This window comes from Squalius cephalus (assembly GCF_949319135.1).
Source record: "Squalius cephalus genome assembly, chromosome: 5".
Taxonomy (NCBI): domain Eukaryota; kingdom Metazoa; phylum Chordata; class Actinopteri; order Cypriniformes; family Leuciscidae; genus Squalius; species Squalius cephalus.
This window is the reverse complement of record NC_137126.1, coordinates 50047171-50068936: the sequence shown is the minus strand read 5'-3', so window position 1 is coordinate 50068936 and position 21766 is coordinate 50047171. Positions and strand designations below refer to the sequence as shown.

The 21766-nt window shown below is 38.9% G+C and overlaps 1 protein-coding gene across 1 annotated transcript in view; it reads right to left on the bottom strand.

Annotated features, from left to right (window-relative positions):
* Positions 1-21766, bottom strand: part of cita (citron rho-interacting serine/threonine kinase a) — a 130807-nt gene that overhangs the window by 66141 nt on the left and 42900 nt on the right. Inside the window, exons 11-12 of the mRNA XM_079871938.1 lie at positions 4342-4447; positions 3025-3168 (exon numbers count right to left, since the gene is read on the bottom strand). Of these exons, the coding sequence (XP_079728064.1) occupies positions 3025-3168; positions 4342-4447 (250 nt within the window). The remainder of the gene's footprint in view (positions 1-3024; positions 3169-4341; positions 4448-21766) is intronic.

Sequence of the window (21766 nt, the reverse complement as noted above, 5' to 3'; positions counted from 1 at the left end):
TGCCAAGAGTGGTTTTATCAGTGAGAGTGTTTGCATTAGAGGCGGAACATCAAGAGCGCAGATATGAAATCCAGTCAGTTTTGCTGTTCTAGATATGAAACAACCGATACGTCCATCCAAGAGTGTGTGCTGATAAAGTCCTGCTCTGTCAGACACTCCTGGTCCAAACCTTTCTGACAGCTTTAATACTTCCTCTAATTCAGATTTTCATACATCTGACTTAAAGGGGACATATCATGCTAAATCCACTTTTTTAGCCCTTAAATGCATTTTGTTGTATATTTGGAGTGTTTAGAAGTACAGAAAATATGAAATTATTCTCTTCAGGTGCTTCGTTGATATCTTCATATTCTGTTTTGGCCTTATTTTTCAACCTGTTCCAATTTTTCTGTTCTCTGTGACGTTTTGTGAACTATTACGTCACAGTATTTGCAGCGGAACTGCCAAATAAGGACATTGACTTCCAGCCCAACACTTCGAGCAATCCGCCATTTTTATTTCTCGCTGTGATTTTGTAGTCCAAGCTAAAAGATGCAGAAGTTACGAGAGGGTAAGTTAAAATGTTCGGTTGTTGGATGTAGTAACCCACACGCTTCATTACACCGTCTAATGTAGGTGAACTGCTGCGCTTGTGACAGGGCGCATGTTTAACTGAAAGAACGACCGGAGAGAGAGAGAGAGACCCGGTCACGCGCACGCACACTCTCTCTCTCTTCAGAGCCAGGCGAAAATGTAAACAAGACTTCACCGTCTCCAAACTAGACGCTGTCTTGCTCTCTCTCCCTCGCACATATTAATCAAAATAAATCGAGACGGCGGTAAAAGGTCGGAAGACCAAAGTTTCATGTGTAAATACAGTAACACACCATTGCGATACATCCATATGAAGACGTTGTTCTGCAGGTTCGTCGTCTTCATTTTCATCTCGCTCCGGCTCCGACTCTGGCTCGAACATGTAAGGCTGGCTGGACAAGTCTTCCGTTGTTGACATTTTGTTAATAACGTGTGAATAAAAAGTTTCTGTGCCGCTATAATCCTATCTCTGCTATCAAACTACAAAAATGGCCGAACGGGGTGGAGTTGAACCTCTGCAACCTGGAGAGGGGGCGGGGTATGAAGTGTCTCATTTGCATTTAAAGAGACCGCACCAAAACGAGTTGCTCTCAGACGCACATCAGAAAAGGGGTAGAAAAGGGGCCTGTGGAGCTATAATAATGAGGAATTCAGACCCAAGCATTGCAATTCCGCTTTATATAGACTACAAATGTATGATTTATATGTAAAAAGGAACGATTTAAAAGCATGATATGTCTCCTTTAAAGAGAACCCTGCGTATTTAGACTTGTATGGCTTAATATGATGTAAATGATGTCTTGTACTGAAATATGTAGTCGAAAACCCATGAAAGATTTACGTTATTTTAAAAATCCATATCGTTCTATACATATTTTGGACAATGGGGGGCGCCATTTTAGGTGCGCAGTGCATTCTGGGTCAATGATGTCAAATGGTTGCACTCGGGGAGCTACTGGCTTAGCTTTTTTCTATTCTAATTTTTAACGCAACAACTCGTCAAATAAAATACTGATACGATGCCACATTGAGTGGCTTTTGGTTGTAATTATCAGTTGAAGAGCAACTTTAAGTCTGAAACTGTGTTTTCTTCTAAAAGGTACTTCAATAATCTTTGTTTTATTTCCAAACTGAAAAAATCATGTTACAGTGTGTGGCGTGTGATGCGATTGGTCCGTTGGTTAGTCCAGTTATCCAATCAAATCACATGAACTATTAAGTCACATGTGCATCCAGGAATTTATTCAATAAATGTGTTTCTATCGTAGTTTATGTGCATGTTTTTTTTTACAGAATTAAACAATAAATGACATTTGTTAAAGGGGTGGTTGATTCTGATTTGACTTGTCTAGCTTTAGTTAGTGTGTAATGTTGCTGTTTGAGCATAAACAACATCTGCAAAGTTACGACGCTCAAAGTTCAAAGCAAAGGGAGATATTTGCTTTTAAAGAAAAGGACTACAACAAACGGCTGGTAGGGACTACAAGACATTCCTCCCGGGTTAGTGACATCACTAACCCTAGAATTTACATAAACCCCGCCCCCAGGAACACGCAGTCCATGTTGAGAAGAGGAAAAGTTGTTGTATAAGAGTACATTTGTGAGTCAGCTCAAACTTTAGCATCCATCTTTTCACATGCAATAGCAAGTCACTCTGTGTGCATCTCACAAGAGTTCATATATGAGCAATTTATAGATTTATCATGACAGAATATCCTAATTGAAGATAGAAAAAGGAGAAAAAGACTCCACATCAGCAACATAAATTCATCAACTAACCATTCAGAGACGTCCTGTTGCTTCTACATGTTGTCACTTCTTGAGTCTCTCCATCTTTGTCTGACTCCGTTTAAACATTAAAGGCAGAACAGTTTCTGTCATTTTAGTGTGTCTGAGTGAGGTAATCGCAGCTTCTAACACACATAAGCTCTTGAAACCCCGCCCTCTGCAGCAGCTCATTTGCATTTAAAGGGCCAGGCACAAAACGGTGCGTTTTTGCAAACCCTCAAAAAGTGACAACTTTAACTTGCTATATAAAAATATCTGTGGGGTATTTTGAGCTAAAACTTCACACACACACACACACTGGGGCCATCATAGATATATTTTACATCTTGTGAAAAGGGCATTTTACCACCCCTATAACAAACAAGTATTCATTACTCGCATTGTTTCTGCATTAAAGTATTACATTGTTTAAATTACTGTGATTTTGTATTATGTACATCTCTGAAATACAAAACTTAGACAGTTTCCTCTGATAACAGATCACTGTAAATTGTAAAGTGGCATTTTCTGTAAAGCTGCTTTGAAACGATGTGTATTGTGAAAAGCGCTGTACAAATAAATGTGAATTGAATTTGAATTCGCCTTATTTGAGAGCATGATATTTTTATGCACATTTTAATATAGTTATAGTTGATATGTTATAGCTCAGCATCTTCCACTCACGCTGCATTCGGTGATGTAGGTGGCGAGGTCCTGTTCCAGGATGCTCCTCTGGGTCTCGGAGGCTTTGAGCTCCACATCCTTCTGCTGGAGGACTGACTCCAGGTCAGTCATCTTACGCTGAAACCGCGAGATCTCCTGCTCCATCTGAGCGGCCACAAACACAAGCACCAGGTCTAAATGCATTTTACAGCAGCGCTCGAATCACGCCAACACAGCCTGCGCATGATAGACACTTACACCTCTGCAAACACAACGTGGCGATGCTATCGCAACTGTATTTCGTTCTCCATTGAACGTGTATGACTGTACACATGATTTGTGTTTGCACTGTTTTCTGGATTTAACTGGGAATATTAGCTCAGTGTTCATTCAGACTAGCCATGTGTGATACTGATAAAAAAAAAAAAAATCAGCATCTAAATATTTTGTGGTATTTTGTCGATAAGGATAATTAGACAATATTTTTTTATTTTTTGTTTTTGAAGTTTTTGTACCTTGGCTAGTTTAGTGGACAGATGACTCCATATTCTTAAACTAATAAAACAAATTATGAACTGAACTTGTAAACATTTAAATTGAACTAATTTAACTTAAAGGACAATTCCGGAATTGATTTCCAGGGGCATTTTTACCTTTATAAGGCCATTTTTCTAATCTTATTAGACACATGCATCATGTCAAATTCTTGCATTTAATCAAATTCAACTGGAATAATAAGACACTATATACCAATCAAATAAAATCAGTATCAACAAGTATATTACAGTATAATTTGCACCGCAGAAGTGGTACAAAACCTGCATCTAATGCAGCATTTACACAGCAAATTAATTTTGAAAATCAAAATATATTAAACGAAATTTGTTTTAGCAAGTCACTCACTCTCTCTCATTCACTCAGCTGATTCATTCACACAGCGGATTCTTTCATTAATGAATCATCACTCTGTTGCACTCTGATTCGGTTGCAGTTGTTTGAAACTATTTTCATTGGCGAAAATAAAGCAAAAACAAACAATATTGTGACTAAAATGTAAAAATTGAACTGATATACAAAAATCACATTTGAAAATCGTGTTGATATTCTGGAAAAACAGTCCACTTGCTTGTGTGACATTGATTAAACATATCATAAAGAAATATAGGACAAAACAATCATACAAGGGCATTTTTGTCCCATATATTGAATTTCAGGTTCATTCTAACTGAATTCTACTAGTCTATATCAAGCAGAGCCTTTGTTTTTTGCTTTGCAAAGTGAGGAACAATATAATCATAGACTACAAATCTCTTCACCCAGGTGTCTCTGCGCTCTTACCTTGTGACATTTGTCTTGAGTGTCTTGCAGTTCTTTGCTTTTGATGTGCAGTTTTTTTTCCATGGAGTTGGTCTTGGCAGGAGAGTGGAGTCCTGCGCCGACCGATCTGACGACACAAAGAACAACGAACCCTTATGAGAACCACAGCAGAACATCAACACTCATCCAGAGCCCATAAAAGAGTGTGAGAGCGGCTGTTTTCCTAGGAATGTGGGAAATATCGTAAAGCGTCTGTTCGGCCTTTTACATTCATTACACACTCCATTAGTTTCATTATTCAATTCAACACCAAAGAACATCATCTTTACATGCCATTCATAAATTAGCACGACATGAATTAGACGTCAGGGAACATCAACTAAAAATCAGGTTCTCTTCATGAACACGAACCGGAAGCGTCACAAAACCACAAACGTCTCTGATCAGCTTCACAGAATTGAAAATGAAAACACTATTATATTTGTCTTAGATTAGACTGACTGAGTTTTGTATGGAAGCTTGTTTCCACTACGGTGAATAAAAAAGAAAAAAAGTAATTGCGACTTTATATTTCACAATTGCGACTACTTTATAACTCGTAATTCTGACATTTTTTCTTGCAATTTCGAGTTTATATCTCACAATTCTGACTTTTTTCTCAAAAATGTGAGATTTAAACACAATTGTGAGTTATAAAGTTCGAATTCTGAGATAATTAGCTTTTTTATTTTTTATTCTGTGACAGAAACAAGCTTCCCATGAAGCACTGCGAACAGCATGATCAAATTAAAAACATTGGAGAAATATTCATAAATTAATAAACAGCAATTAATGCGCCACATTAATAAACAGGAAGACAACAGTATGATGATGCAAACTTTATCAAAAGTTTTCATTCTCTCATTTCATAATATAATGCTTGTGTCTTGCTCAGAGATCTGAACTCAGATCAGTCTCCGCCATTAGACATCGGATCATTACGGCTGAAAGTGCTGAGGAGGGAAAGAGTCGCACACACACACACACACACACACACACACACACACACACAGAGCTAAAGTGCTGATTATACCAGAACTCCAAACCAGGCCGGAGGATAATAAAAATACAACAACTGCCCTTCATTTACATACACATGTGCGTGTGTGTATGTGCGTGTTTGTCTGTTATGATTGTGGACAAAAAACAAACAAAAAAAAACTATAATGACTGTTTCCACACAGGTTTGCCAAACTCTCCTCCCACCTCATTGACTCCGCCCCCTGTCAGCCATTGGTCCGTCAAACATATAGGCCCTGTCCCAAATGGCACACTCCGGACTTGTGCACTTCCTCAGAGTCCACACTTTGGTGACGTCATGTAGTGCAGGCCTATAGGGTCCTTGGCGCGAGTCCACGAGGGCGCATTGAGAGGTATTTTTGGGACAGACTCGATCGTCACGCCGGAAATAACGGCCTGATTAATTTTTACAAACTGAAAAATAATTTTACAGTTCTGTATTTTTATATTGTGCGTGCCACCTGGGCATTAGACAATAGATACATCATGCTTATTTAAATGATGTATACAGTTGTACATAATAACACATAATGTTCCATTTGAACTAAAATTACAATTTTAACACATAATGAAAATGTGCATGAGTTTCAGATGAATTTACAGGTTTCAATATTCATACTATGTTTACATATGACTCAGTAAAGCCCTGACATTCGGTTCTATTTATTTAATGAATCATAATGTGATCGTATTATTCAACGCACTATTATTATGTTTGAGACATCATCCACTGCTCGATGACCATAATGTTTGTATAAACTGTAGGTAACAACTGGTAAAATGTACATTTAGGTCATAAAAACCGTCATATTTTCTTCTCAGCATGTCAACAATTGTCCGTGAGTGAAATCTCCTCCCATCCGCTGTCTGATTGGTCTTTCGCAAGGATTCCTGGGTAGTTAAAGTGTGTGGAGCCTGCATCTCTGCGGAAGACCGCTTCAAGGGCACAGAGGGGGCACTGCTGAGCACACTTCAGAGGGGTAAACTGCTGAATGGGACGGCCTACGGACTCGTAGACTCGGCGAGCACGCGCAATTTAAGTCCACGAGACCGAAAGTCCACATGAAGTGCGCCATTTGGGACGGGGCCATAGACTCCTCCCACACTCACACCACTGCTCGACGGCAATATTTGGAAAGCATCACAGACGCTCTTCAGGAAGCCAAACTACTGATGGATTCTAGTTGAAAACGTCTCAGAGGATTCGAGGAAAGAAAGAAACGCCTAAATATAGTGAACCGAACGCCTACGACGGTATAAAAAGACATGTGAACCTCAATACAAACCAACAAAGACAGGAAACAACTCGAGTTCCCACATGCATCATATGTCAGTGATTCAGAACTGAGTAAAGTGTGTCTGACGGATGAATGTGTTCCAAAAATACAGAGTAAAATCCCAGCGGCCGCACAAACACAACACACATTACACTAACGGAGAGAGGGAGAGAATAAATCTGACAAAAATACTGCAGCGGAGGGAAAGAGCGAACCAATCGGCTCGTCCACCGAGAGCAGAACGAAACAACAATCACCACCTGAAGAAAAGAAAAACACTCTTGCTAAAGAAGATCATTTTATAATCTCTATCACGATGCTTCAATCTCCATTTCTTGAGCTTCTTCTGGAATAAATTAAATTCCGTCAAAGAATTTCAGCTTTTTCTTATGGAAGCTTGTTTCCGCCACAGAATAAAACATTTTAAAAGATAAATGCGACTTTTTATCTCACAATTGCGAGTTTATATCTCGCAATTCTGACTTTATAACATGCAATTGTGAGAAAAAAGTCAGAATTGTGAGTTCTGACATCTTTTCTTAGAATTGTGAGAGATAAACTTCAATTCTAAGGAAAAAAATTAATTGCAAGTTTATAGCTCACAATTCTGACTTTATATCATGCCATTATGACTTTATATCTCCCAATGTTTATATCCCCCAATGTATATCTCCCAATGTTATAAAGTCAGAATTGTGAGCTATAAACTTCCAATTAATTTTTTTCCTTAGTCTCTCACAATTCTAAGATGTCAGAACTCGCAATTCTGGCTTTTTTCTCACAATTGCATGTTATAAAGTCAGAATTGTGAGTTTATTTCTCAAAATTGCGACTTTTTAATCACGCAATTGGGAGATATAAAGTGTGCACCACTACTGTTGATTTATTGATCCAATAAATTCGTCGAATTCCACGCATATTCCATTTTTATGACTGTATTCCACGACTTCCTCCACATGTTCTGCCTCATAAGGCCCGTGTCTCTGGTCCCTCATGGCCATGAAGGTGTCCTCCTATCAAAACACAACTGAACGCATCAGAGGAGCTGTGAAACAGAAACGCCTGAAGCTTCAAGAGCCCCTCGAGAGCATCTAAATGCACACAGCAAATAAATAATCTAAATACGGCATCACACCGGCGAGGTCTAACGAGATTAGAGGTTCTGTCTGTTTGCTGTAAAGCAGTCCATTACCCAGCGCTTACAGACTTCCCTTTGGAGAATCCCGACGCATCCCAGGGGTCTGATCAGAACGGCCCACAACACACTTCATAATTGGGCCTTAAACTATAATTATACGCCGTGCATTTCAAATGGTGCCTTTTGAGAACGAAGGGAGAAAATAAACTGCAATGGGAAAATGTGCCGTTGAGAATTACATTTCACATTAATAAAGGTTTCAGGTGCAATTCGGTTATTACAGCATTAACATCGAACTATTGATAATTCAAGCATGAACATCAGCATCCAAACTTTTGCACTCAAACACTTGAGAAACATCTTGCTCTTTCTGCCTGACGTGGGCGTCAGCTGACGGATATAGACACACTTACGCATTCTGTGAATACAGTAGCGATTGATCTGCAGGGACGCATTGCTTATTCTTAGCTCGACTGACGGACAAAGACGAGGCTGACTCACGGCTTATGTTCGGTTAATGTTCTCCCAGCATTCCTGTGGTGCTCAAACATGCTGCGTCTATTGATCGGCCGTCGAGAAAGGTCAAGTAAATGAGTGTGGCAGGTTCCTCTCCCTGAGCGTCTGCAAGATGAAACAATCCCTGCGTCCAGTCAACCATTTTATCCCTTAAAACTCATCTCTGATCACCAAAAATTACATATTTAAATGTTTTTTTCCTTGAAAAAAATATCTTCATGCATTAAAATATCTTGACTGTAACTCGACACACTCGCCTCATTTAGTATGCGTGGTTCTATGGATATGCAAATGAGCCCCGCCTCCACTCACTCACTCACTCAGAGATCCACTGGTTGACGATCACACGTTGATCTGATTGGTTACAAGGTAGTTTGTGACATCAGAAACACCAGCGATTTCAAAGCGTGTTTTTGAGACTGTCTTTGGTTCACTGCAGTTTTAAGGAGGAAATACTCAGCAATGCTGTCGACTTATGAATTTACACATGCTTTGACTTAAAGCAGATTAAAAACACCACATAGACACATAAACTACATTAAACGCTGGATTTTTACCACAGGGGGACTTTAAAGAACAAGGACTTTGCTTTGATATGCACAAAATGGAGTCTGGTCATCAAACAAACTATGAAAAAATATAGTGAGAAATGGGTGAACACAGGTTTACATTCATAAGCATAGCAGACACTTTCCTACCAAAGCGACTCTGGGTTTCTTAATGTTTTGGCACTTTCACAATATTTGATGTGGATCTTCATATTTCTGTACTTGCTTTGAAAAATTTGTTTTTTAAATAAAAAAAACAAAGAAAAATATTTAATCATTGTCATTTAAATGCACTAAATACACCTGACAAAACTGAATCACAGAAATTAACCAAACTCTAAAGGCCCATTCACACCAAGAATGATAACTCTATAACAATAACTATATTAGTTATAAACTACACAGTTTGGTTACCATGATTCTTTAAAATATCATATGTTCCGCAAAAGAAAAATATTGTCATACAGGTTTGAAACGACATGAAGGCAGAACTTTAATTTTTGGGTGAACTATCCTTTTAATGTTTTTCTTTTAATTAATATAGAAAAATAAAGTTATTTTTTAATGAAATTAAACTCTTAATAAACTAAAACTGTGAGTAGGTGGTGGTAAATGTCTTAATGAGTAAGTCATTCCTCTATTTGAGTCATTCAGGAATAGAGTAAATGGCTCTCTTTACGAATGGATTCAAAGTAAGACACGTCTAAAATAACTCGGGCCGGTGCTCGATCAAAAAGAAACCTGAACTCGAATACAAAAGAACTGGCACATTGCTGTTCATGCTCCCAAAAACATTTATTAACTTGCAACATTTTGACCAAAAGTCTGGTTAGGCACGTAAGACGTCTTTTGCCTTGAAAATAATCAAATGTAAAACACCACTGCATAGCCTTCACTGTATAAATTAAATATAGATTAATCCTACTAAATCCACTACAGAGCAGTGAGCGATTTTCTTTTTGTCTTTTGTTGTTTGATTAATATTAATGACACAGCAGGTTTATTGGGCTGCTGTCACTTTAAGAGCTAATGCACAGATCCAATATCCTGAGTCAAGTAATGTAAAACAATGTGATTAAACATCTTGCATGCCAGCAGCCATCCACATATTAACAGAAGAAAAACATTATTATTTCCAGATTAGATACGGTCAGAATCATAAACCACTTCTCAGATAATCAGAGATGACTCCAACTAGAAACAAAACCCAATACTGTCACTCACACTGTGAAATCTCAGATATGAAATCTAAGGATGCACGATATATCAGCCACTATATCGGTACCGGCCAATAAATGTTCGTTTTTAGTGTTATCGTTATCGGTCCAATAAGAAGATTTGTCCGATATATTAAAGCCGATTAATAATGTATTATTTCCTTCAGATGCGCACTGTTCAACATGATGATTATGAATTGCTTGAAATATGATTGAAATCACTTCAAAAAAGGAAAATACAGTTCAGTGCAACATGTGCAGCGCAAGCCTGTCATATCGGCTACATAACATTATCATGAGAACATCATAATTGTGTGTTTGAGACGTGGATTTTACTGGTGAGACTTTTGTTTTTGTAATCAGGCTCTCAAAAATGATATAAAAATGAGGATTTAGATTTATCAGCCGATATATCGGTTATCGGCTTTCAAAATATAAAGAATTATCGGTATCAATGCATTTTCATATCGGTGCATCCCTAATGAACGTGCTCTAATGCTTCACACATTGAAGAAGCCAGACTGGACCAAAATGTTATTCTGTCATCATTAACTCACAATAACGGTGCATTTGGAGCCTGACAGTCTCTGGAAAAATATGCGTGAACAGAGAAATAAAGTCGACATGAGGGCGAGAGAATGACGGCGAATGCTCATTATTGCACAAACTATTCTTATACTGACAAACTAGATTTCCTTTGAATTATCTAACCAGACGATGCACCTCGAATAACCATGAGTCACAGAGAGAAGAGGAAGCCACCTACACACCGCCGGTCATTACAGTGTGAACCTACAGGACACACTCCAATTAGAGCACTGCCTCAACTGAACACACACACCATCTCTCCAGAGTCGCTTCAGCACGACATATCATACCGTTAATGTGCTTTTACTCCACAATGAATGTCAAACGCCACTACAGGACTCGACAGTGCGAGCATTTCACTCGCATTTGCGACTAAAAATAGATGTGCGAACTGCAAAATGCATTTAGGTGCACGTGTGCGAATAAAGTTTTCTGAACAAAGACGCTGTCTCTGCGCTGAACCAATGTTGTCTGTTGAAAATAATACTAATCACATGATCCACACGAACGCGCCTTAAATAATTGGGTTTCATAGCGCAGCTATGTTTCATGTCGCGTCCTGCCGCTTTCTTCTTTCCACAAGCGCTCTCGTGGCGTCTGCCTGGGTTCTCCCAAGGTTTTTTTTTTTTTCTCCATTAGGTCACCTGATGGAGTTTTTTCGGTTCCTTGCCACTGTTGCCTTTGGCTTGCTCAGTTGGGGATATTTAATTTAATTAATCAATCAACAATACTATTGATCAGCATTACCAAACGTGGACGTTTTCCACTAGAAACAAACATTGATGTATTATTTTAATTTAATACTGTGAAGCTGCTTTGATACAATCTGTATTGTGAAAAGCGCTATATAAATAAACTTGACTTGACTTGACTTGTCGTTGCTATGCAACCATGAACTGCGCTCTCCATGACGACGAGGATGTATCAGCAAAGGATAAATAGATTCCTAGCTCTTGCTTTAGCTTTACTATATATTTATGGAGATGAGAAATACAAACCCGCCCTGTACAGCTATGATGAGCTGATCGGTTGGTCTTAGTCACATGATCTGAGATGGCTTGCGGCATTCTCATAAATTGAGATGTTTTCAGCGCCTGGATTCATCGCTTCCACTCATTTAATTTTTTTTTTAGGACAACTTATGTCGCTTTTCCACTCCAAGGTACAGCTCGGCACGGCTCGCTTTGCTTTCCACTGCAGTTTAGTACCGCTTCAAAGTGGGTGGGTTTATAGATTGCTCGTTAAAGTTGCTGAAAAACTTTATCTCTCGCTGGATCCGCTCCTCGACTCCCAACGAGAGGAACGTCTGAACTTTGTCTACTGACCAGTCACCACGATTCAGCCATTTCTTTTTTCAAGTTTATTTACTTTTTCAAGCAAGTAGTTTAATAAAAATTGTGCGAACATACAGTACTGTGCAAAAGCCTTAGGCATGTTAATACACCCCCCCCCCCCCTAGGAAATAGTTTACATTTCCAAACATTCTTCTTGCCATTAATTGTAATAATCCAGTGAGATTTGTGTATGCACAAGGAGTCTGACAACAGCCGGTTTGATCTGATCTCACCATCATCGAGTCCGTCTGTGATTACATGAAGAAACAGAAGAAACTGAGACAGACTAAATCCAGAAGAACTGCGGGAACGTCTCCGAGATGCTTGAAGAAACCTTCCTGCAAAGCTACAGGACTGTGAAAAGCACTGGCACTTGTGTTAAAATGCTGTAAAGTGAGAATGCTTTCAAAAATAAAATCACAAATTGAATTTATTTATGATTTAACTTCTATTAACTAATTCAAATCAATATATGGTGTAACGACCCTTTGCGTTTAAAGCGGCTTTTACACTTGTAACCTCAACAGAGGTGAAAAGCTCCATTAATGTACTGCAAGTACTGCAAAGGGCAGTTTTGTCGGGCTTTTGTTTTGTTTTTCAGCACTTTAATTACTTTATTGAGGTGTTCATACTGTTATACATACTATATATTTTGTAGTAAAAATAATTACATAATTAAAGGGATAGCTCACCAAAAAAAAAAAAAAATTCTGTTATGAATTACTAGCCCTCATGTCATTCCAAACCTGTAAGACTTTCATTCATCCTCGGAACACAAATGAAGATATTTTAGAAAATTTATTTTAGAAAAGATATTTTGAAATTTGAGACCTTTCTGTACTCTCCATAGACAGCTGCGCAACTACCACTTTGATGCTTCAAAAAGTTCATAAAGAAATCTTAAAATTAATCCATATGAATTGAGCGGTTTAGTTCAAATTTTCTAAAGAGACACGACCACTTTATATGATGAACAGACTGAATTCCGGCTTTTTCAACCTCAGTATGTTTCTTCTGTATGTGTGCTGTTACCATCATTTGTTTTGATTTCTCCACTAAAGTCTCTCACTGGCAGCGCGAGCCTCAACAGTGTTACCAGAACCACACTATCCATTATCAATCGCTGTTTATGTAATAAAATCAGAATCATTCTGGCGTTTCGAGGCTTCACTGGTTATTTGACGGACAATGGGTCCGACAGACTGGAGAAATATAAGCAGTAATGTGACCAGAAATATTGAAGACCCACCGAATCTGAATTTCAGACACTTTAATACTTTTTAAGGCCTTTCATTCGGAAAACATTTTAAGACTTTTTAAGGACACATTCGTAGGCCATCCTGATTCAGGAAACCTGCTTGAACAATCATTATTTGTGCAAAACAGTTAGGTGATATAAGTGACACAAAAATGACACTTAATGCCTGATATTTCCCATGACGCCGCCGGTGCACATTTCACCTGACAGGTTCACCCAATTAACGTGACAGATATTGTCCAACTGAATCTGTTAATAAAGAAAGAGAAATACGACATCTTTGGCATGACGGACATGTAGTGTGCAAACACACAAAGACTACACACACACACATACATCACAACCGACGGTACCGAGATCTGAAGTGCCACGGCGATCCGATCAGACACGACTGGACTGTAAATCTAGAATCCTGTACGGGTGTCCACATGCACTGCTTGATAAACGCATGTTTTTCTATCGCACTGCCTGATAAACGCATGTTTTTCTATCGCACTGCCTGATAAACGCATGTTTTTCTATCGCACTGCCTGATAAATGCATGTTTTTCTATCGCACTGCTTGATAAACGCATGTTTTTCTATCGCACTGCTTGATAAACGCATGTTTTTCTATCGCACTGCCTGATAAACGCATGTTTTTCTATTGCACTGCTTGATAAACGCATGTTTTTCTATCGCACTGCCTGATAAACGCATGTTTTTCTATCGCACTGCCTGATAAACGCATGTTTTTCTATAGCACTGCTTGATAAACGCATGTTTTTCTATCGCACTGCCTGATAAACGCATGTTTTTCTATCGCACTGCCTGATAAACGCATGTTTTTCTATCGCACTGCCTGATAAACGCATGTTTTTCTATCGCACTGCCTGATAAATGCATGTTTTTCTATCGCACTGCTTGATAAACGCATGTTTTTCTATCGCACTGCTTGATAAACGCATGTTTTTCTATCGCACTGCCTGATAAACGCATGTTTTTCTATTGCACTGCTTGATAAACGCATGTTTTTCTATCGCACTGCCTGATAAATGCATGTTTTTCTATTGCACTGCTTGATAAACGCATGTTTTTCTATCGCACTGCCTGATAAACGCATGTTTTTCTATCGCACTGCCTGATAAATGCATGTTTTTCTATCGCACTGCTTGATAAACGCATGTTTTTCTATCGCACTGCTTGATAAACGCATGTTTTCCTATCGCACTGCCTGATAAACGCATGTTTTTCTATTGCACTGCTTGATAAACGCATGTTTTTCTATCGCACTGCCTGATAAATGCATGTTTTTCTATTGCACTGCTTGATAAACGCATGTTTTTCTATAGCACTGCTTGATAAACGCATGTTTTTCTATAGCACTGCTTGATAAACGCATGTTTTCCTATCGCACTGCCTGATAAACGCATGTTTTTCTATTGCACTGCTTGATAAACGCATGTTTTTCTATAGCACTGCTTGATAAACGCATGTTTTTCTATAGCACTGCCTGATAAACGCATGTTTTTCTATCGCACTGCTTGATAAATGCATGTGTTTCTATCGCACTGCCTTGTTTTCCTATTGCACTGCTTGATAAACGCATGTTTTTCTATCGCACTGCCTGATAAACGCATGTTTTTCTATCGCACTGCCTGATAAATGCATGTTTTTCTATCGCACTGCCTTGTTTTCCTATTGCACTGCTTGATAAACGCATGTTTTTCTATCGCACTGCCTGATAAACGCATGTTTTTCTATCGCACTGCTTGATAAATGCATGTGTTTCTATCGCACTGCCTTGTTTTCCTATTGCACTGCTTGATAAACGCATGTTTTTCTATCGCACTGCCTGATAAACGCATGTTTTTCTATCGCACTGCCTGATAAATGCATGTTTTTCTATCGCACTGCCTTGTTTTCCTATTGCACTGCTTGATAAACGCATGTTTTTCTATCGCACTGCCTGATAAACGCATGTTTTTCTATCGCACTGCCTGATAAATGCATGTTTTTCTATTGCACTGCTTGATAAACGCATGTTTTTCTATCGCACTGCCTTGTTTTCCTATTGCACTGCTTGATAAACGCATGTTTTTCTATTGCACTGCTTGATAAACGCATGTTTTTCTATCGCACTGCTTGATAAACGCATGTTTTTCTATCGCACTGCCTGATAAATGCATGTTTTTCTATCGCACTGCCTTGTTTTTCTATTGCACTGCTTGATAAACGCATGTTTTTCTATTGCACTGCTTGATAAACGCATGTTTTTCTATCGCACTGCTTGATAAACGCATGTTTTTCTATCGCACTGCCTGATAAACGCATGTTTTTCTATCGCACTGCCTGATAAACGCATGTTTTTCTATTGCACTGCTTGATAAACGCATGTTTTTCTATCGCACTGCCTGATAAATGCATGTTTTTCTATTGCACTGCTTGATAAACGCATGTTTTTCTATCGCACTGCCTGATAAACGCATGTTTTTCTATCGCACTGCCTGATAAATGCATGTTTTTCTATCGCACTGCTTGATAAACGCATGTTTTTCTATCGCACTGCTTGATAAACGCATGTTTTCCTATCGCACTGCCTGATAAACGCATGTTTTTCTATTGCACTGCTTGATAAACGCATGTTTTTCTATCGCACTGCCTGATAAATGCATGTTTTTCTATTGCACTGCTTGATAAACGCATGTTTTTCTATAGCACTGCTTGATAAACGCATGTTTTTCTATAGCACTGCTTGATAAACGCATGTTTTCCTATCGCACTGCCTGATAAACGCATGTTTTTCTATTGCACTGCTTGATAAACGCATGTTTTTCTATAGCACTGCTTGATAAACGCATGTTTTTCTATAGCACTGCCTGATAAACGCATGTTTTTCTATCGCACTGCTTGATAAATGCATGTGTTTCTATCGCACTGCCTTGTTTTCCTATTGCACTGCTTGATAAACGCATGTTTTTCTATCGCACTGCCTGATAAACGCATGTTTTTCTATCGCACTGCCTGATAAACGCATGTTTTTCTATCGCACTGCCTGATAAATGCATGTTTTTCTATTGCACTGCTTGATAAACGCATGTTTTTCTATCGCACTGCCTTGTTTTCCTATTGCACTGCTTGATAAACGCATGTTTTTCTATTGCACTGCTTGATAAACGCATGTTTTTCTATCGCACTGCTTGATAAACGCATGTTTTTCTATCGCACTGCCTGATAAACGCATGTTTTTCTATCGCACTGCCTGATAAACGCATGTTTTTCTATTGCACTGCCTGATAAACGCATGTTTTTCTATCGCACTGCCTGATAAACGCATGTTTTTCTATCGCACTGCCTGATAAACGCATGTTTTTCTATTGCACTGCTTGATAAACGCATGTTTTTCTATCGCACTGCCTGATAAATGCATGTTTTTCTATCGCACTGCCTGATAAACGCATGTTTTTCTATTGCACTGCTTGATAAACATGTTTTTCTATCGCACTGCCTGATAAACGCATGTTTTTCTATCGCACTGCCTGATAAACGCATGTTTTTCTATCGCACTGCTTGATAAACGCATGTTTTTCTATCGCACTGCCTTGTTTTCCTATTGCACTGCTTGATAAACGCATGTTTTTCTATTGCACTGCTTGATAAACGCATGTTTTTCTATCGCACTGCTTGATAAACATGTTTTTCTATCGCACTGCTTGATAAACGCATGTTTTTCTATTGCACTGCCTGATAAACGCATGTTTTTCTATCGCACTGCCTGATAAATGCATGTTTTTCTATCGCACTGCTTGATAAATGCATGTTTTTCTATCGCACTGCCTGATAAACGCATGTTTTTCTATCGCACTGCCTGATAAATGCATGTTTTTCTATCGCACTGCCTGATAAACGCATGTTTTTCTATCGCACTGCCTGATAAATGCATGTTTTTCTATTGCACTGCTTGATAAACGCATGTTTTTCTATCGCACTGCTTGATAAACATGTTTTTCTATCGCACTGCCTGATAAACGCATGTTTTTCTATCGCACTGCCTGATAAATGCATGTTTTTCTATCGCACTGCTTGATAAATGCATGTTTTTCTATCGCACTGCCTGATAAACGCATGTTTTTCTATCGCACTGCCTGATAAATGCATGTTTTTCTATCGCACTGCTTGATAAATGCATGTTTTTCTATCGCACTGCCTGATAAACGCATGTTTTTCTATCGCACTGCCTGATAAACGCATGTTTTTCTATTGCACTGCTTGATAAACGCATGTTTTTCTATCGCACTGCTTGATAAATGCATGTTTTTCTATCGCACTGCCTGATAAACGCATGTTTTTCTATCGCACTGCCTGATAAACGCATGTTTTTCTATCGCACTGCCTGATAAATGCATGTTTTTCTATTGCACTGCCTTGTTTTCCTATTGCACTGCTTGATAAACGCATGTTTTTCTATCGCACTGCCTGATAAACGCATGTTTTTCTATCGCACTGCCTGATAAATGCATGTTTTTCTATCGCACTGCCTTGTTTTCCTATTGCACTGCTTGATAAACGCATGTTTTTCTATAGCACTGCTTGATAAACGCATGTTTTTTTATTGCACTGCTTGATAAACGCATGTTTTTCTATCGCACTGCTTGATAAACGCATGTTTTTCTATCGCACTGCTTGATAAATGCATGTTTTTCTATAGCACTGCTTGATAAATACATGTTTTTCTATAGCACTGCCTTGTTTTCCTATTGCACTGCTTGATAAACGCATGTTTTTCTATCGCACTGCCTTGTTTTCCTATCGCACTGCTTGATAAACGCATGTTTTTCTATAGCACTGCTTGATAAACGCATGTTTTTCTATTGCACTGCTTGATAAACGCATGTTTTTCTATAGCACTGCCTTGTTTTCCTATCGCACTGCTTGATAAACGCATGTTTTTCTATAGCACTGCTTGATAAATGCATGTTTTTCTATAGCACTGCCTTGTTTTCCTATCGCACTGCCTGATAAACGCATGTTTTTCTATTGCACTGCTTGATAAACGCATGTTTTTCTATAGCACTGCCTTGTTTTCCTATCGCACTGCCTGATAAACGCATGTTTTTCTATTGCACTGCTTGATAAATGCATGTTTTTCTATAGCACTGCCTTGTTTTCCTATCGCACTGCCTGATAAACGCATGTTTTTCTATCGCACTGCTTGATAAACGCATGTTTTTCTATCGCACTGCTTGATAAACGCATGTTTTTCTATTGCACTGCCTGATAAACGCATGTTTTTCTATTGCACTGCTTGATAAATGCATGTTTTTCTATCGCACTGCTTGATAAATGCATGTTTTTCTATCGCACTGCTTGATAAACGCATGTTTTCCTATCGCACTGCCTGATAAACGCATGTTTTTCTATCGCACTGCTTGATAAACGCATGTTTTTCTATTGCACTGCTTGATAAACGCATGTTTTTCTATCGCACTGCTTGATAAACGCATGTTTTTCTATCGCACTGCTTGATAAATGCATGTTTTTCTATCGCACTGCTTGATAAACGCATGTTTTTCTATTGCACTGCTTGATAAACGCATGTTTTTCTATCGCACTGCTTGATAAACGCATGTTTTTCTATCGCACTGCTTGATAAACGCATGTTTTTCTATTGCACTGCCTGATAAACGCATGTTTTTCTATTGCACTGCTTGATAAATGCATGTTTTTCTATTGCACTGCCTGATAAACGCATGTTTTTCTATCGCACTGCTTGATAAACGCATGTTTTTCTATTGCACTGCCTGATAAACGCATGTTTTTCTATTGCACTGCCTGATAAACGCATGTTTTTCTATTGCACTGCCTGATAAATGCATGTTTTTCTATCGCACTGCCTGATAAACGCATGTTTTTCTATTGCACTGCTTGATAAATGCATGTTTTTCTATAGCACTGCCTTGTTTTCCTATCGCACTGCCTGATAAACGCATGTTTTTCTATTGCACTGCTTGATAAACGCATGTTTTTCTATAGCACTGCCTTGTTTTCCTATCGCACTGCCTGATAAACGCATGTTTTTCTATTGCACTGCTTGATAAACGCATGTTTTTCTATAGCACTGCCTTGTTTTCCTATCGCACTGCCTGATAAACGCATGTTTTTCTATTGCACTGCTTGATAAACGCATGTTTTTCTATTGCACTGCTTGATAAACGCATGTTTTTCTATAGCACTGCCTTGTTTTCCTATCGCACTGCCTGATAAACGCATGTTTTTCTATTGCACTGCTTGATAAACGCATGTTTTTCTATTGCACTGCTTGATAAACGCATGTTTTTCTATAGCACTGCCTTGTTTTCCTATCGCACTGCCTGATAAACGCATGTTTTTCTATTGCACTGCTTGATAAACGCATGTTTTTCTATAGCACTGCCTTGTTTTCCTATCGCACTGCCTGATAAACACATGTTTTTCTATTGCACTGCCTGATAAACGCATGTTTTTCTATCGCACTGCTTGATAAACGCATGTTTTTCTATCGCACTGCCTGATAAACGCATGTTTTTCTATCGCACTGCTTGATAAACGCATGTTTTTCTATTGCACTGCTTGATAAATGCATGTTTTTCTATCGCACTGCCTGATAAACGCATGTTTTTCTATCGCACTGCCTGATAAACGCATGTTTTTCTATAGCACTGCCTGATAAATGCATGTTTTTCTATCGCACTGCCTGATAAACATGTTTTTCTATCGCACTGCCTGATAAACATGTTTTTCTATCGCACTGCCTGATAAATGCATGTTTTTCTATCGCACTGCCTGATATACGCATGTTTTTCTATCGCACTGCTTGATAAACATGTTTTTCTATCGCACTGCCTGATAAACGCATGTTTTTCTATCGCACTGCCTGATAAACGCATGTTTTTCTATCGCACTGCCTGATAAACATGTTTTTCTATCGCACTGCCTGATAAACGCATGTTTTTCTATCGCACTGCCTGATAAACATGTTTTTCTATCGCACTGCCTGATAAACGCATGTTTTTCTATCGCACTGCCTGATAAACGCATGTTTTTCTATCGCACTGCCTGATAAACGCATGTTTTTCTATAGCACTGCCTGATAAATGCATGTTTTTCTATCGCACTGCCTGATAAACGCATGTTTTTCTATCGCACTGCCTGATAAATGCATGTTTTTCTATCGCACTGCCTGATATACGCATGTTTTTCTATCGCACTGCTTGATAAACGCATGTTTTTCTATCGCACTGCCTGATATACGCATGTTTTTCTATCGCACTGCTTGATAAACATGTTTTTCTATCGCACTGCCTGATAAACGCATGTTTTTCTATCGCACTGCCTGATAAACGCATGTTTTTCTATCGCACTGCCTGATAAACGCATGTTTTTCTATCGCACTGCCTGATAAACGCATGTTTTTCTATCGCACTGCCTGATAAACGCATGTTTTTCTATCGCACTGCCTGATAAATGCATGTTTTTCTATCGCACTGCCTGATAAACATGTTTTTCTATCGCACTGCCTGATAAATGCATGTTTTTCTATCGCACTGCCTGATAAACGCATGTTTTTCTATCGCACTGCCTGATAAACGCATGTTTTTCTATCGCACTGCCTGATAAACGCATGTTTTTCTATCGCACTGCCTGATAAACATGTTTTTCTATCGCACTGCCTGATAAACATGTTTTTCTATCGCACTGCCTGATAAACATGTTTTTCTATTGCACTGCCTGATAAACGCATGTTTTTCTATCGCACTGCCTGATAAATGCATGTTTTTCTATCGCACTGCCTGATAAACATGTTTTTCTATCGCACTGCCTGATAAACATGTTTTTCTATCGCACTGCCTGATAAACATGTTTTTCTATCGCACTGCCTGATAAACGCATGTTTTTCTATCGCACTGCCTGATAAACGCATGTTTTTCTATCGCACTGCCTGATAAATGCATGTTTTTCTATCGCACTGCCTGATAAACGCATGTTTTTCTATCGCACTGCCTGATAAACATGTTTTTCTATCGCACTGCCTGATAAACGCATGTTTTTCTATCGCACTGCCTGATAAACGCATGTTTTTCTATCGCACTGCCTGATAAACGCATGTTTTTCTATCGCACTGCCTGATAAACGCATGTTTTTCTATCGCACTGCCTGATAAACGCATGTTTTTCTATCGCACTGCCTGATAAACGCATGTTTTTCTATCGCACTGCTTGATAAACGCATGCTTTTCTATTGCACTGGCTTGTTCTCTTTCCCTTATAGAATCACGCCAGAGTCATTCATTTCCCCCCGTCGTGGCATGCCAGTCGAGTTCGCGCATGATTATTTATGCGAGACGGTTTCTTTCGGGCTGGAAGATGTAATTTATACTGCAGCTTCCGACTCCGAGGATTTCGGCCCTGCTTTAACCGACGACGTTATCCCGCCTAGCGGCCAGGAAACGCGGCCTACTGCGGCTTACACGGAGCTTATGGACGTGCTTTCGCGT